The sequence below is a fragment of the Calidris pugnax genome, unplaced genomic scaffold, assembly GCF_001431845.1.
Source record: "Calidris pugnax isolate Ruff unplaced genomic scaffold, ASM143184v1 scaffold211, whole genome shotgun sequence".
Lineage (NCBI taxonomy): Eukaryota > Metazoa > Chordata > Aves > Charadriiformes > Scolopacidae > Calidris > Calidris pugnax.
This window is the reverse complement of record NW_015091083.1, coordinates 8,784,133-8,799,039: the sequence shown is the minus strand read 5'-3', so window position 1 is coordinate 8,799,039 and position 14,907 is coordinate 8,784,133. Positions and strand designations below refer to the sequence as shown.

The window sequence follows — 14,907 nt, the reverse complement described above, 5'->3', positions numbered from 1 at the left end:
TTTTTTCTTTTTCTTTTTTTTATATTCTTTTTTAAAAATATTTTTTCTTTTTTACTTTTTCCTTATTTTTTTTAATATTTTTTCTTTTTTACTCTTTCCTTCTTTTTTTTTTTCAATTTTCTTTTTATTTTTCCTTTTCCTGTCTCTTTTCCCCTCCTTCCATCCGTTCCGTCCCTCCCCGCTCTGGGGGCGCTTGGGGCGGGGGCGGGCGGTGCCGCCGGCGCACGGGCGCCCCCTGGCGGCCACAAGGGGCTGAGCGCGGCGGGCGGTGCCGGGTCCCTGCTGAGGGACGCAGGTGACACCCGGGCTGGGGCGGGTCAAAAAAATCCATCCCCGCTCCCTTCCCACCGCCCACCTGCCTGGGCTTCGTCCCACCTCGCGTTGGAGAAGCTTCAGGCTGGCTTTGAGGGAACATCATCAGTCCTGACAGAGATACATGGCCAGGTTCTCCTGTGCCTGTGGGACATTGGTGGGAAATGGGTCTCTGCTATGGTCAAGACACGAAATTTAGGGAGGGAAACCAGGTCATGGTGGCTTCTCTGATACCTGGGTACCTCTGCAGGGCATGGACATCTTGGTGGTGTCCACCTTCCAGCAGCTACATGACGCACACCAAAATCCCCCACCACTGACCAGCTCTGGACCACGGTAGAGACTTTGCCACCAAAGCAGTGCAAGCCCCGTGGAGCAGGAGAGGCAGAGTAATCCATGAGGAGTGGTACCCTCCAGCAGCTCCTCACAGATTCCCAAGTCAGGCCCCGAACAGCATCTGGCTTCTTTGATCCAGGGCTGAAAGCGGGTTCCTGGGAACGGGGAGGAGAGAGGAAGGTGCCCGTCATCCCCCGTCACCCTCCCGGCCTGCTCTGTGCAGGGCAGGTTGGGTCATGAGCGCGGCCGCTCCTTCCATCCCTCGTACCCATCGGCAGGTTTTCCTGCAGAACAGGTTTTCTGGTATCAGCCATAGGGCTCCTGCTGCTTTCTGCCTCCCAGTACCACCTCCCAGGGCTGGGAAAAAAAAAAAAAGAAAGAAAAGGAACAAAGGCAGTGACAATATCATAAAAGACTATGTTAAAAAAAAAAAAAAAAAGAAAAAAGGAGCTGCAGTTAGTGCCTTGTGCTCGTGAAGCACGGCAGCTCCTCGGCGCACATCACCAAACGCCCCCAGAAGAGGCTCGCAAGACAGACAGGTACCTGCTCTCCCACTTCTCCTCCCACCAGGAACACTCAGTTCCCCCTCGATGATTCAGATAAAACCACCCCCTTGCCTGGGACAAGTCTGTGGGAGTTACCAAACAGGAAGGCCTCACCGGCCATCTCTTACTCCTCCACCACCCGTGGACCACCTGCACCTCCTGGCTCCCCCCTCATTGACCTGGACTAGGATGCATCCAGCCATGCCCGTGGTGCCTCCTTCCCATCCCACACACTCCTGCCCTCTCCAAGGGACTGGCCCCGAGCAACCCTTTCACACAGGCATCCAAACCTCATCTCCAGGTCCATGCAAGTGATGAGGTCCACCACAGAATCACAGAATCACCCCTTTCATAGGTTGGAAGGGACCTTAAAGATCATCTTGTCCAACTGTCAACCTAACTGACAAAAATAGACACCCACACAACAAACAAGGAGCATCATCACTAAACCATACCTCCCAGCACTTCATCAACCCGTCTTTTGAACACCTCCAGGGATGGTGCCTCAACCACCTCCCTGGGCAGCCCATTCCAATGCTTGATAACCCTTTCAGGGAAGAAATTTTTCCTAATATCCAGCCTGAACCTCCCCTGGCGCAACTTGAGGCCGTGTCCTCTCGTCCTGTCGCCTGTGACTTGAGAAAAGAGACCAGGACTGGTTAGTGGGGAGAGGCTGTCCGAGGAGCTCAGGGGGGGCTCCATGAGCACCTCTTTCTTCCTACAGCATTTGTTTTGCCCAAGTCAAATGCATTGCTCCTCTCTTCCAGCACCAGGATTGCCCAGGAGCTGGCTAGGTGGACTCACCACCCTCCATCCCCTTTATTTTCAGTCAGCGTGAGGAGCACACAGAGAATAGTTCTGCCTACATGTTTTTATGGCGTTTTTTCCACCTCTGGACTCCTGACTTCACCAAGTCACGCTACTTGCTAAAAACTTTGTCTCCTCCATTTGGCTGCAAGGTGAAGGTGATGTCCTTCAGTGACCCCTGCTGGGCAGCACCCGTTCCCTTACAGAAAGGTTTCCTTTCCCTTTTTCTGTCCACCCAAGTAGGGACTTCACTCTTCTGGAGATGGTGTAACCACCTCGAGCCCCACAGCCCATCCAACTGGGACCACTGGCTCCTCTGGCTCATGATGCAGAACATGAGTGCAGGCTGAAGGAACAGCAGAGGCAGGAGATGGAAGCCTTGAAATCCAGGTTTCCCAACTTCAGACACCATGTGAAAAAAACCCCTTAGTCTCTTTATTTATTCTTTTCCTTCTTTATTTAGTCTTCTCCTACGTGAACTACTCGCTTTCTTTTCCTTCTTTATTTAGTCTTCTCCTATGTGAACTACTCTGTTCACGATTTATATACCTGTAACTTTGTCCGTAAGAGTGATTATTAAGCAATCAATAATTTATTAACATTTCCCTGGCAACGGGGATGGGATTCTCCTGGGGAAAGACGCTTTCCTCATGTTTCTTTTAGAGATGCCAGATGTCTACCTTCATTGCACAGATGCAAAGCCAAGCTCCATTGACGTCAGGGCTGTGAGGTGGGTTTTATTAATACCAGGTAGGCATAAAAATCAGCATCAAGCAAAAACCCAGAGAGAATAATACAACACCCCCACAAAGCTCCCATTGAGGAGCTCCTCGTACTGATACATCCCTTATCTGCAATGTATGGCTGAAGTCCCTATGACCCCAGGCTCTGACCAAGAGCTCTCCTTCGCATCATCTCTTCCCATCTTGAGAAAGAAAATACTGTGCAGAAAAATGCATCTAACACCACGGTAACGAGACAAGGTTTGCAGGGGGAAAAAACCAGCACTCTCCAGCTCCAGCCTCAGAAGATGTCAGGGTCCTGGGAGCAGGAACAGGCTCTGCAACCTCTTGTCCCACCTCGAAGGTGCTCAAGGTCAGCTCCAATATGGTCCAGCTGAGTGACCTCGGAGCTGAGCGATGTGGAAGGAGCAGCATGAGGAAGAGCTGGCAGAAGCAAGCCCAGTCCAGGGCCTCTCCACCGTGGCACTTCAGTTGGGACCCTTGTGGAGCTTGTACCCTCATGGTCACCCCTGCGCCCAGCCACGGGCCTGGCTGATCCAGACTTCACCCTGGACCTGCCCCATCATGATGGATTTGCGTGGCCATCACAGGAAGCACCCAACTTAGAAGCACGTTTTAACATGTGTTGGATTTCCCTAACACTCATCACAACAGGAGGAACCATTCCCTCTGTTTTACTGACAACAAGCGGGTGAACCTCTGTTTCTTGGGCTCCTAACACAAGATATCAATGATTTTTTTTCTTTTTTTCCTCTGAAAAACGTTAAGGAGTTGCAGAATTTTATGAATTTAAAAGCAGCATCACCTGAGTGCTGGGGTGCTGTGTCCTTGAACAGCTCTAAGGAAGCTGTGGAGATACCCCAGTGCTGGTAGACACCAGGGAAGGAAGTGATGTCCCAGTCAGCATCCCCAGAAGAGCTCCTCACCAAATCCAAGTCAGGAGACAGACTCTGACACCTCCGTGGCAGCAAGATGATGGTCTTCAAAATGAGAAACACAGACAACGCCAGCAGCTTGTTGAGCACATAAGCAGTCCCAGTAGCTCCAACCACTTTAAAAGACCTAAGCTGAAATTTAAGCGCGCAAAGAGCATTTCACAGATAAGGCTTCGAAGAGCATTGTTTTCAAACTGCTTTTTATTGTCTCTACTTCTGGGTTTTCTGTTCCACATCCTCACGGTTCAGTGGCGTCACTGAATGCCAAGGAGTCAATCCTCAGCAACAGACTCCGAGGCTCTGTCAGAGTAATTAGTTTGAGAAGAAAATAGCTGCCACAGTTTGGAAGACTTAATTGGTGGGTCAGCTACTTTTGTTCCATCTCCCCTTGTCATCTCTGTTCACTGGTTTCACTGGGAGCCCAGAACTGCTGTGATCTTTATTACTACCCTGTAGCAGCCCTCAAACGAAGGGACAGCTTCGTTACGGATCGCTACGTTAACTACTTCTCAGTGATACCTCTTCTTCTCAAACATCGAGGTTCAGAACTTGCACAACTGGAACACACCCACATGCTAAGAGTTATTTATTAGAGTTATAAATCAACTTCTTTAACTCTGTGGCACATCTGGCCAGCAACAAATCAACCCGGCTGTTTGACTCGGGTGGAGATTGGGATCTTCCAAGGAGTATTTCAGCCCAAGGAACATGGAAGGTTCTTGGGGGGAAGGAATGACAGCCTGATGGCAACGCCTGCTGCAGGCGACCCCAGGGAGGGAGCTACACCCTGCTTAAAAAGCTGCCCTCGTTGGGAGCGTTGCACCACAGTTACACCTCCTGGGGCAGCCACTACCACAGCAAGAGGACATAAAAAGCCTTCAGCACGTTATTATGGCTGTTGCAACCCCTTAAAGTTGTTTTTCCTTTATCTTTAGTCATTGCCTCGCTACATGCCCAAGCTGTGCGCTCTGAGGAGCACATCTACCACATCCAGCTGAGCGAGGTCCTGGCCTCCAATGACAGTTTTTAGGCTCTCATTTGATAAAACAGGGCAATTTTACTTCTTATACACTCAACAGCAATCAAGATCTCAAGCCCCAGTTGAAGCTGCTGAGCTCCTTTCATCTGCCTGTGATGCTGCCCCAAGCAAAGCCGTTAAGCTGAGAAGCTCCTGTTGTGCTGGGTGGAGAGAAGCTGCTGGTGAAGGCCCCGATGGCAGCTCCTGGAGGGAGGACAGAGGTTTGTAAAGCCAAGGCAAAGGGACCGGCCACCAGAGCTTCCACCTCCCTGAGTTGCAGCATCCACGCTGAGGGTTTTTAATCAGAGAGACCTTATGGTATGATGCGAGGGAAATCACCCAACGCTCACCGTTTCCTTTCCAGGTGCCAGGAGTCTCTTTGAAGCTTGGAGCAGATCGGATCTAAACACTGAGTTGCCTTTTGAAGACGTACGTGTTACTTTTAACCAGGCAGCAGCAGCAGAAAATTCAAAGACTCAGGAAACTCCTAAGTCCAACTTCTTCCTTCCCTGGCGAGGGGCTAACAAAACCAACGCTTGTTTTTATTAGCTGGTGGAATCCCCAAGTAAAGACCCAAGATGGAAACAGCACCATGAACGTGAAAATAGGGTGAGAAGTGTAACCCAGCGCCAGGAATTCCATAGTTAGTGGTGGTTTCAAGGGCTTCCAGAAGCCTCACCCCATGTCTGAATATTAAGGTACCACCCCAAGGCACCTATGGGCCACCACAGACAAGAACACCTTCACTCCCACCACCTTCAACCCAGATCTACCATCGTATAGCTTTGCTATGACATCATTGGTTCACTGATCCCATGGAAAACTGGTTTTTTGGTGGATTTACTTCCCTACTGGAGGGAAAAGGTCTGTCTTGCTAATTGCTAGGACTTGGGGTGGACAAAAAGAGGTTATCCCCTTTGGTGGCAGCCTCCAATTAAGATCAAGTCTGCTTTAAAATGAAAACTAGCTACACCCAAAGTGAAACTTCACCATGTCCCAGCTGTGAGCAGCCACCACCGTGCAACACGTACTTCTGACAGAGACCTTCTGGTCACATCCTAGAGATGGCAGCAGCCTGGACCTGCAAAGCCACATCTGCAGAGCACCAGCATGGAGCAACCAATGATTTTGGTGGACCTTGCTGACCTGCACCAGTTGAGGATTTGGCTCAGAGAATCAGGAGAGATTCTGCAGAGACCTCTTTTGTGGGGCTCGTGGAGGGGGCACAAGCGTCTCTTGACATTCCAGCTGTGACACACTCCCGGGAAGGAGCGACGCCTCTCCTCATTCCCACCACAAGCAGGACTTCTGCTCAGAAAGGCAGAGCCACTGGCCTGATCCACAAGTGCCCACCTCCCCCTGCAACAGGCGAGCGTGCCAGGGAGGCACAGCTGGAGGAGGGACGTCTTACAGACACATCACCACCATGACCTGGAGATACCAATGAAGGGTTCACCCTGAAGTTCTAGCCTTTCACTTTAAAAATCAATTCCCCAGATTCTAGTCTCTTAATTACGACCCACACGAACTGAAACCCACCTATAGGAGTGGTACCAGGCAAAAACCATCAGCCATGTAGCAGTGACACTGCATTCAGCTGGGATTCTTCCAGAGGATCTCCACCGTTCCAACGCCGCTTCCAGCCTGGCAGCACACGCCTGTGATGGGGTGCTCACCACCGAGGCATCTTCTGGAGAGGTCACACAGAATCACAGAATGATACGGCATTAGAAGAGACCTCTGAAGACCATCTAGTCTAACCCCCCTGCCAGAGCAGGTTCACCTAGAGCAGGCTGCACAAGAACCTGTCCAGGTGAGTTTTGAATGTCTCCAGAGAAGGAGACTCCACCACCCTCAAAGTAAAGAAGTTCCTCCTCACGTTTAGGTGAACTTCTTATATTCAAGTTGTTGCCCATTTCCTCTTGTCCTGTCACTGGGCACTGAAAAAAGACTGGCCCCATCCTCCTGACACCCACACATTAAGTATTTATAAGCATTGATCAGATCCCCCCTCAGCCTTCTCTTCTCCAAAGACCCAAGTTCCTCGGCCTCTTCACAAAAAAGAGAGATGCTCCAGGCCCCTAAGCATCTTCATGGTCCTCTGCTGTACCCTCTCCCGCAGTTCCCTGCCCTTCTTGAACTGGGGAGCCCAGAACTGGACACACCAGACGGGGTCTCACTGGGGCAGAGCTGAGGGGCAGGATGACCCCCCTTGACCATGCTCTTCTTGATGCCCCCCAGGATGCCATTTGCCCTCTTGGCCCCAAGGGCACATTGCTGGCTCATGGTCATCTTGTTGTCCACCAGGACTCCCAGGTCTTTCTCCTCAGAGCTGCTCTCCAGCAGGTCTGGCCCCAACCTGTCCTGGTGCAGGGGGTTATTTCTCCCCAGGTGCAGCACCCTACACTTGCCTTTCTTGAAGTTCATCAGGTTCCTCTCTGCACAACTCTCCAGCCTGTCCAGGTCTCGCTCGATGGCAGTTTAAACAGAAAGAACAAAGTTTCTTCTAGAGAAAAAGAACTAGGGAATAAACATTATTTTTAATAATATTTTTGTACTAGTGCAATAAACGCCCTTTGAAAACAAAAGAACACTTTCAAAGGCTTCATGGCTTCACCCCATCTTTCTAATGGCCGTTTGTGTCATCTGCCAGTACCAAGTGACAATCTGATGCCAGGGCCACCACAGCCATCAGTTCACAGACCTGCACCGCACTGGTTTGCAGAGAGAAAAACCTGCAGCTCAAGTCACAGCCATCACAACCAGCAACACCATCTCCCCCTTCATCTCATCCCAAATGCTGCTAAAACAGCTCGATTAGGGAAAAAAACCGCTCACTGGAGCCTCAAGTTTCTTAAAACCTCTTAGTACTGGATCTCACAGCATGAACCACACTCCAGGGACACCCAAAACCCCTCACCACGTCACAGCCATTTCCAGATTTTGATGGACCAGGCTACTCTTTGCACTTGGTTTCTAAAGGAATCAGGTACCTCCAATGTTGGCATTTATGGTCTACAGAACCCCATTCCAGAGGTACCTCAGGGGCTCCCCAGATCCCTCCTGTCCCCACCCCAAATTCCTCTGCCAGTGGCACCCATAGCCACAGCCAGCCACGCCACAGGACAAGCACACCCCAGCTAGAGGTACTGTTCCCTCACCTCCAGTCAAAGCACCAAAAACTGTATTTAATGGAGCAGTTGAAAACCTCAGGAAAAAAAAACCCCACAACAAAACTTCTGCAGCGAATCTCTGGAATTTTTTGTTTAAAAATAAAAAAAAAAAAAAAAGCCTGCAAGGATGAGACTCCAGAGTTGCCCTGTTTGAAGCAGTTGTGATCTGCACGCTGTACATTACCCAACAGCCGCTTCTCACCCAGCTTTCAAACGTCCACTGTTGCAACAGCCTCTTAAGGCTATTTTTTTTGGCTCATTGAAGAGATTTTCATCATTTTTGTCTCCAGCTTGGCACGTTTCGCCAAGTTGTGTAAATACTTACTTGGAAAAGAAAGAAGGGAGTTCAGAGTCACAAATGAAGATTGACCAAAACCAAATCCTTTATTTCCACAACTGTATAAATGTGCTCCAACTATGAGTCCAACACAAGTTAGAATAACGAAACAGAACATGCCAGTTGCAAACTAAATCAGTTCACCGACGTGCTGACTCCTTGGTATTAGGCTTAGTTACACAAGACCAGTCACAGTAAAAAGATACATTTTTTTTTTTTTTTTAGAGTACAAAGAGTAGCAGGATGTTAAGCCATTTCAGCTTGTGCACATACAAGTCACACTTCTGGCAGAAAATGCAGAGAAGTTTGCATTATTATGCTGGAAGCAACGTTGCATCACTTTAAATGGCGTCGATATCGATATCGTCATCTTTATTGTTTGCAGGCTTCACAGTTTCAACTTTAGGTACGCTGGCAGTTGTAGAGTACACCACCTGGGGAGACAAGACACTCGCTTTTACTACAGCACCTACACCACCCTCATTAAGCACTAGAAGGATTTTAACATCAGGCATTGCAACACCCGCCCACACAACAGCCCTCAGCGCACTGCCCAGCACCACAACGACGACAGGAGCTTAAGTTAGGCATGTTGAAACTACAGCTACACCTCAACACCTGTCTTTAGAAGGCAGAGGTGTGCATGTCTGGCTGTAGGAGAGGGATCTCGTATCCAGGAGCAAGGGTAGGTGCTACTGGGGAGGAGAACAAACAAAAAGTCCACATGCAAAAAAAATCCCAGCTGCAGCCAGCTGGAGTGTGTAGGGAACAGATTTTAACTAGGCCTAAACCATGAGGAAAATGGTCATTTGGTCTTTAATCAGCTTCTTAAATAAACACACACCCACTAACTCCTCTAAAACCCGAGGCTTTGTGCACAATACCTCTTGTCAATCTTCCACTATATGAACCAGGAGTGTGCAAGAGACTGTCTGCACTGTTTCACAATGAGCTGTCTTTGGCTACTCAGAAGCCCCTGTTGTGTCACAGGAACACTCCTGTGTAGACAAGGGACTCTGTGCAGCAAAAATGCTGACAAGGAGTTAGAGATGTGGAGTTCCTCCAGTTCCCAACAGGCACAGTAACACATAAAGCTATGTTATCGTGCACCAAGATGAAGTACAAGACCTGAGCCTGCAGGAACAGTGCAACCTTGGAGTGGTTTACAGTAAGGGAGCCTTTCCTACCTCTAGGTTTTCATCTTCATCCTCTTCTTCATTACCGGAAGATTCTTCTTCAGCTTCCTTTAGCCATTTAATAAATGGTTCTGCTTTGACACGGATTTCTTTGGCAAGCTCCTTTGAAACGTATTTCTTTGAGGCCTGAAGGATAAGAGCACACAGATTTTGCTTGAACACTGAAGGAGTTCACGTCAGATCATACCCAAATACAGCAAGAGCTAAACTCAGAACTCTAACCCCCTCCCTGAGCACCCCTTTTCTGAAAGGGAGGTTTCTCCCAGACAATAACTCTCAGATCAGTTGTTTAAAGACATCTGCACAAGAAGTTACACCCGAATGGAGAAACCAGATGCAGTGTTCTGCATTCAAGTACTTGGCTGATATGGGAAGTACTACCCCTTACCTTTTCTGCCCAGCTAAGGATGACTTCTTCTTCCAGAAGATCTGCATCATACATTTCCTTCAAAATATGTGGTATTTTAGAAATAAGCTGAGACTGATGCATGGCTACCACACACTCAAAGCCATGGAGAAGGTATCTCTGAGCCTTCTTGTTGTTGTGGCAGAACTAGAGAAAGCAAAGACAGCTGAATTAGCTTTTTTCCTCTCCAGAAACAGCTGCTACTTCTACTCCCAACAAAAAGTCAAGTACTTGCTACAAAAAGCCAACCCAATGGTTGTTACACTGGCTGCAGAAGAGGCCACTTACACGAAGGAAGTGACGCCTGTATTTCCTTATCTGTTCACGAATCTTTTCGTCAAACAGGACTTCAGTGAGAACCAGTGGGCCCATAGCCTTCACATCCAGTCTCTCTGCTTCTGCTACAATGTCTTTGTCAGAAGTATCAATGACACCTTCTTCCTTCTTTTTCTGCAAAGACAGGGATACAAACATTTTAAAGCTACTGAGGCCTGTATCAGTGCTCTATTGCAATGCTTCCTTCCCCACCACTGGTGGAACCAGAACTCCAGTAGAAGCTTAAGCAGCTCGCAACCAGCATTTGTACAACTCCAGCAGAGCTGCTACCATGCAAATAACCAGAGACTATTCACCTTCACAAAATCAAATAGTATGTTGACTCTCTCCTCCACTGTTCTTTCCAGGTCTTCACTAAGTGTGAGGTTCTTTGCATGGTCACTGATTTCATCCATTCTACGCCTCTGGGCTTCTTCTGTTGTGTCTTCACCCCAGTCATCATCATCCTCCTCCTCCTAAAAAACAAAACCAAAACAACAGGTTCATACAACCTTACCACAAGCTTAGCAATAGGCAAGTGTTATTTCTAGATACAGATTTGAGAGCATTTTTATAAACAGGTGCTTTTTTTTCCCCCGAATGAAAGGGTTATGCTATGATTTGGAAGTCAAAGGAGCAAACATACTGTTACAGAACAGTGGATAAAACTGCTATACAGGAGGAGACACAGAGATACTTCTATTCCAGCAGTGAAGTTCTGGATACAGTAAGAACCTACTGACTGGAAACACTGACTCGCCCTGATTTAAAACTTCTAAATCACTGATATTCCTTGCCAGACACCACACCCACCCATCTCCCTGCTTTCCCTTCTACTTACCACAACCTGTGGAGGAGTAATCTCCTCTGGTGGTGGGGGTGGAAGTGTCTCATTGCTGGACACGGAACCATTCTCTTTGTCTTTGCCTTTTCTGTTCTTCTTGTCTTTTTCTTTCTTTCCTGTACCAGTCTCACCACTTTCTGCAAGTGAATTTTAATCTTTTATTCTTTGAACTATAGAAAGCTGAAGTCCCTGCACTACTGCACCTCTGCCAAATCCCCAAAGGGATTTGGATGCTTTTATTAGCAGTAAGTTATGTATAGTACCCAACCCAGATACTGCTCAGGGCAGATTTACATCTGCTGGGAAAGCCTCTCATTCCAGTAAAAGTCTTGTTTCTCATCAAGATGTGAAGTTGTGCAAGTCCATATAACAGGTGACCTCACAATGCAGAGACCCCTGGAATAGGTTAGACTTTTCTACTCTAGCAAGCTTAAATTGCAGCAGGCAACTAGATGCTTACTACAGAGTGTTGCTTGCACAGAACAAATACATCACAGTTGGTATTTACTGCACTGCTTTTATTTCACACCGAGTTAAAGGCAAAAATGCAATGAGCTCCTGCTGACTAGCTCTCCTCAGTTCTGTCCTGCACAGCCAGATCCAGCTCCTCACAAATACTTCTACGTGGGAAGGATCACAAGGGAAGAGAATGCTCATGTGGAAACTATGAACATGGCTACCTCCATCCTGACCCACAAACATACTCTAGGAGTGTGCTGGAGCCTTTTTACACTTTTAATTAGATGAAGTTTTCTACTTCATTAGCAGCACATTGAAGAAGTTCCCTTTACCCCCACCAAATAAGGAAACACACTTACCAGGTGGGTTTTTGAGAATGAACGTGCAGAGTTTATGGTTTGTGTCAAGCATGCCTCGATAGCCACAGGCTTTGCAAGAATTACCTATAGTTTGTTTCTTAGGATTGACATGCTGTAGAAAAGAGAACAACCTCCAGTTAACACACCACTTACAGAACAATCATGCATTAAAGCCCAAACCTCATGCTTACATTGTCACCTCCACAGTATCTAAACTTCTGGCATAGTCCTTTCTCACACCCAACAGGTGAAATTTGTAAGCAGCAAAGAAGTTTTCAACTATTCTAAATGTCAAACCTTCCCAAAGGGTACATTTTCTCTTCCTACATATTCAAGTCATCTATTAACTTTGCACCACTTCCATAAACATCTAATGAAGGGTTTCCATTGTGCTACCATTAATGCAGAGAGAACTCACCAGATCAGTTTCAGGATTCTCACACTCAGGACAGAGAACAAATTTTTTAATGAATCCATCCAACATGTCTTGCAGCTTATTCGCCTCATGAGATCCATTGACAATGTAACGGTCATTCTTAACATCAAACTGGGTCTGTGCTCCCAGCTCACAACCAAAAAATTTGGTAGGATCTGTAAGGAAAGCATAATAAACACCACTGTCGTCATGTCTTTGCTGCCACTTTTTAAAAGCAAGTAAATATGCCATTGCTTTTTTGTACTATTTCATCTTGAGATAATCACACTTGTTTTCTTACAAATCTTGAAAGAATGGTAGTAATGCTTTCCTAATTCCTTAACACTACCACTTCAAACAAAAAAAGCATAAAAGAAACACTGTGCCACTCTGGACTACTTACACGTTGGAGGCCGATTAAGCGCCTTTGCAACGTCAACCATGTTGACTATAACCGTCTTTATTCCATTTCCTTTGCCCTCCACCTAAAGGAAAAAAAAAAGTGTTGTAAGATTTTAAGTTACTTCAACAGCCAAACCCACCACATATTATTCCCCATTTCACTACATTAAAGTTCTGCTTTGAAGTGTGCATTCTTAGAAAAGCTAACGTGCACTTTCTCTGGACAGAAAGCAGCAGACACCCTCTTTGCCCTCTGACTGGTTAAGCATTATCATCATCTCACACCTCTCTTCCTCTATCAAGAGAGCAAGTGGGAAGAAACACCACCTACTTACCACTAACGGTTAGTAAATTACCTTGGCAATCAGACGGGGCATTTTGTAGCGATAGAACTGATCTGAAACACCGCGGTTGACGTTGACAGACATTTTGCCTTATTAGTAGCTTTATCAATAAGATGAAGAGATCTTTGATTGCAGTTTTTTGGTATCTTCTGTCTGGAGAAGACGGGATGACATAAACGACTGCAAGAGTTCTCGGTCTCTGACATGAAAAAATTTTCGCCACTGAGGCTGTAAGGTTCTTGCTTGTATGCTATGTTTCCCCAATACAGGTACCAGTGGCTGCGCAACAGCTCTGCAAGTGTTAATAAACAGAAGAGAAATGAAGTTTATCTTAATGTGCACCAATCAGGTCTTGCTATGGAACTACGTAAGAGGTTATATTTAGCATGAAAAGGAAAAAAAAAAAACGTACACTCTTCACGCTATGGTTTTCTTCAACTTGGGGAACTGAAAACAATAGCCTTGAATTGTACTGCTAAGTAACTCTGCCTCAACTACACCACGGAGCTTTCCACCCTCTTGTTTCTCACTACCCAAAAAACATTCAACGGCTTAAGACTATTTTCTGTACAATTAACTCCTGAAGGACTGCTGTGATCAATAAGGAAGGAAAAGGAACACTGCTTGATTTGGAGACCAATGGCTCTTGCACCAAGAGGGTCACGTGATACGTTTTCAGGCTGCAGAGCAAAGGAAATCAGGAGAAAGATCGGGAAAACAGTTTCAAATTCCACACAACAGCATGAACCTATTACATAAACCAAGCTCTTGTCATAATGTTGAGAAATACCAGTAAGATGAAGCAGCAGCAATCTGTAGCCCAACATAATTTTTACATGGCTTACCAGTTTTTTTGATCGGAGTAGAAAAGAGTTGAAAATTAGGTAATTCTCCCTCTCACTTATGGATTCTCATAGCAGCTTCTGTTGAGTTTTGACTTAACAATAAGCCTGATTAAGTCTGACATAAGTTGCTTCACTGTAGAAAGCCTAGCAATGCAGAGGTACAGAGCAGTGCAGCCGATTTTCCAGTTGATTTTTTTTTTCTTAGGGGAAGGGGGGAGGGAGAGGAAGGGGAAGTAGCATGAATCCTATTATTAAAGTTGCCTTAAGCAGTATTTACATATTTAAATTAACATGTGTCTCTATAATCAGATCTAAGAGTACTTAAGCCACAACTGGCTGAGTACACGGGCAACCCTGACGACAGCACGGCTATTCTGACACGTCATCATGTTGCTATCATTAATGACAGAAGCGTTGACACATCAAAATAACATTTTTAGCATTTATGCATAAGAGCATGTCTACGGATTCCACACAATTTGAATCCCTCCTTGCCAGGCTCACAAATTCTTTACAGAAGAAGCAAACAGATCTGTATGCGCCTTGTGTTCTGTGTAAGCCCAGAGGGATTTCTGTCCTTCCTCAGCAAAAAGAGCACCGCGGACTTTGCTTCAAGCACGAGGTTTCCTTCCCCAAAATGTCTCAGAAGAGCCAGCATGTGACCCGACCACGTGCTTGCAGAAGGCACTGAGGAAGCAGGTACCTCGGTGAGGGAGCAGGAGCTCTCAGACGGAACATGCGGTCACCCCTCCTTCCAGCTCACAGCTTTTGTCTGCCGCAGACTAAAGCTCCCTCTCCCGGTCCCTGGGACACCTCATCCCGAGAACCCACCCCCCCAACATACTATGCACAGAGGAAAAAAAAAAAAAGCGGGAAGGAAGATAAAACGCCCTGCTTCAAAGCCCCGTTTCCCCGCCCCGCTCAGGCCTGTGATGAGTCATAAATGCAGCAATTAAGCACTGAGTCAGCCCTGGAAGAGATGGGGGGGGAAGTCACCTCCAGCCACGCATGCGTTCTCCAGCCGCGAGTGGGGGGGGGGAAGACGCCCCGCAGCCCCCACCTTCCCCCTTCCACGTCCCCCCCTCAGGGCGAACCCTTGAAGAAGAGGAGCCCCCC

At 47.1% G+C, this 14,907-nt stretch overlaps 1 protein-coding gene across 3 annotated transcripts in view; it reads right to left on the bottom strand.

Moving 5' to 3' along the window:
- Positions 1 to 8,228: 8,228 nt before the first annotated feature.
- The window catches only part of EIF5 (eukaryotic translation initiation factor 5), a 7,441-nt gene continuing 762 nt past the window's right edge, over positions 8,229 to 14,907 (bottom strand). For 2 of the 3 annotated variants that reach the window (XM_014957584.1, XM_014957585.1), the window contains 10 exons: positions 12,959 to 13,238; positions 12,604 to 12,685; positions 12,204 to 12,376; positions 11,786 to 11,897; positions 10,965 to 11,104; positions 10,441 to 10,599; positions 10,097 to 10,258; positions 9,791 to 9,955; positions 9,394 to 9,528; positions 8,229 to 8,640 (listed from right to left, as the gene is read on the bottom strand). In XM_014957584.1, coding sequence (XP_014813070.1) covers positions 8,548 to 8,640; positions 9,394 to 9,528; positions 9,791 to 9,955; positions 10,097 to 10,258; positions 10,441 to 10,599; positions 10,965 to 11,104; positions 11,786 to 11,897; positions 12,204 to 12,376; positions 12,604 to 12,685; positions 12,959 to 13,030 — 1,293 coding nt within the window. In that variant the 5' untranslated portion in view covers positions 13,031 to 13,238 and the 3' untranslated portion in view covers positions 8,229 to 8,547. Of the gene's footprint in view, positions 8,641 to 9,393; positions 9,529 to 9,790; positions 9,956 to 10,096; positions 10,259 to 10,440; positions 10,600 to 10,964; positions 11,105 to 11,785; positions 11,898 to 12,203; positions 12,377 to 12,603; positions 12,686 to 12,958; positions 13,239 to 13,791; positions 14,615 to 14,907 lie in introns of those variants that run through there. The other variant, XM_014957586.1, reaches the window with a different exon arrangement.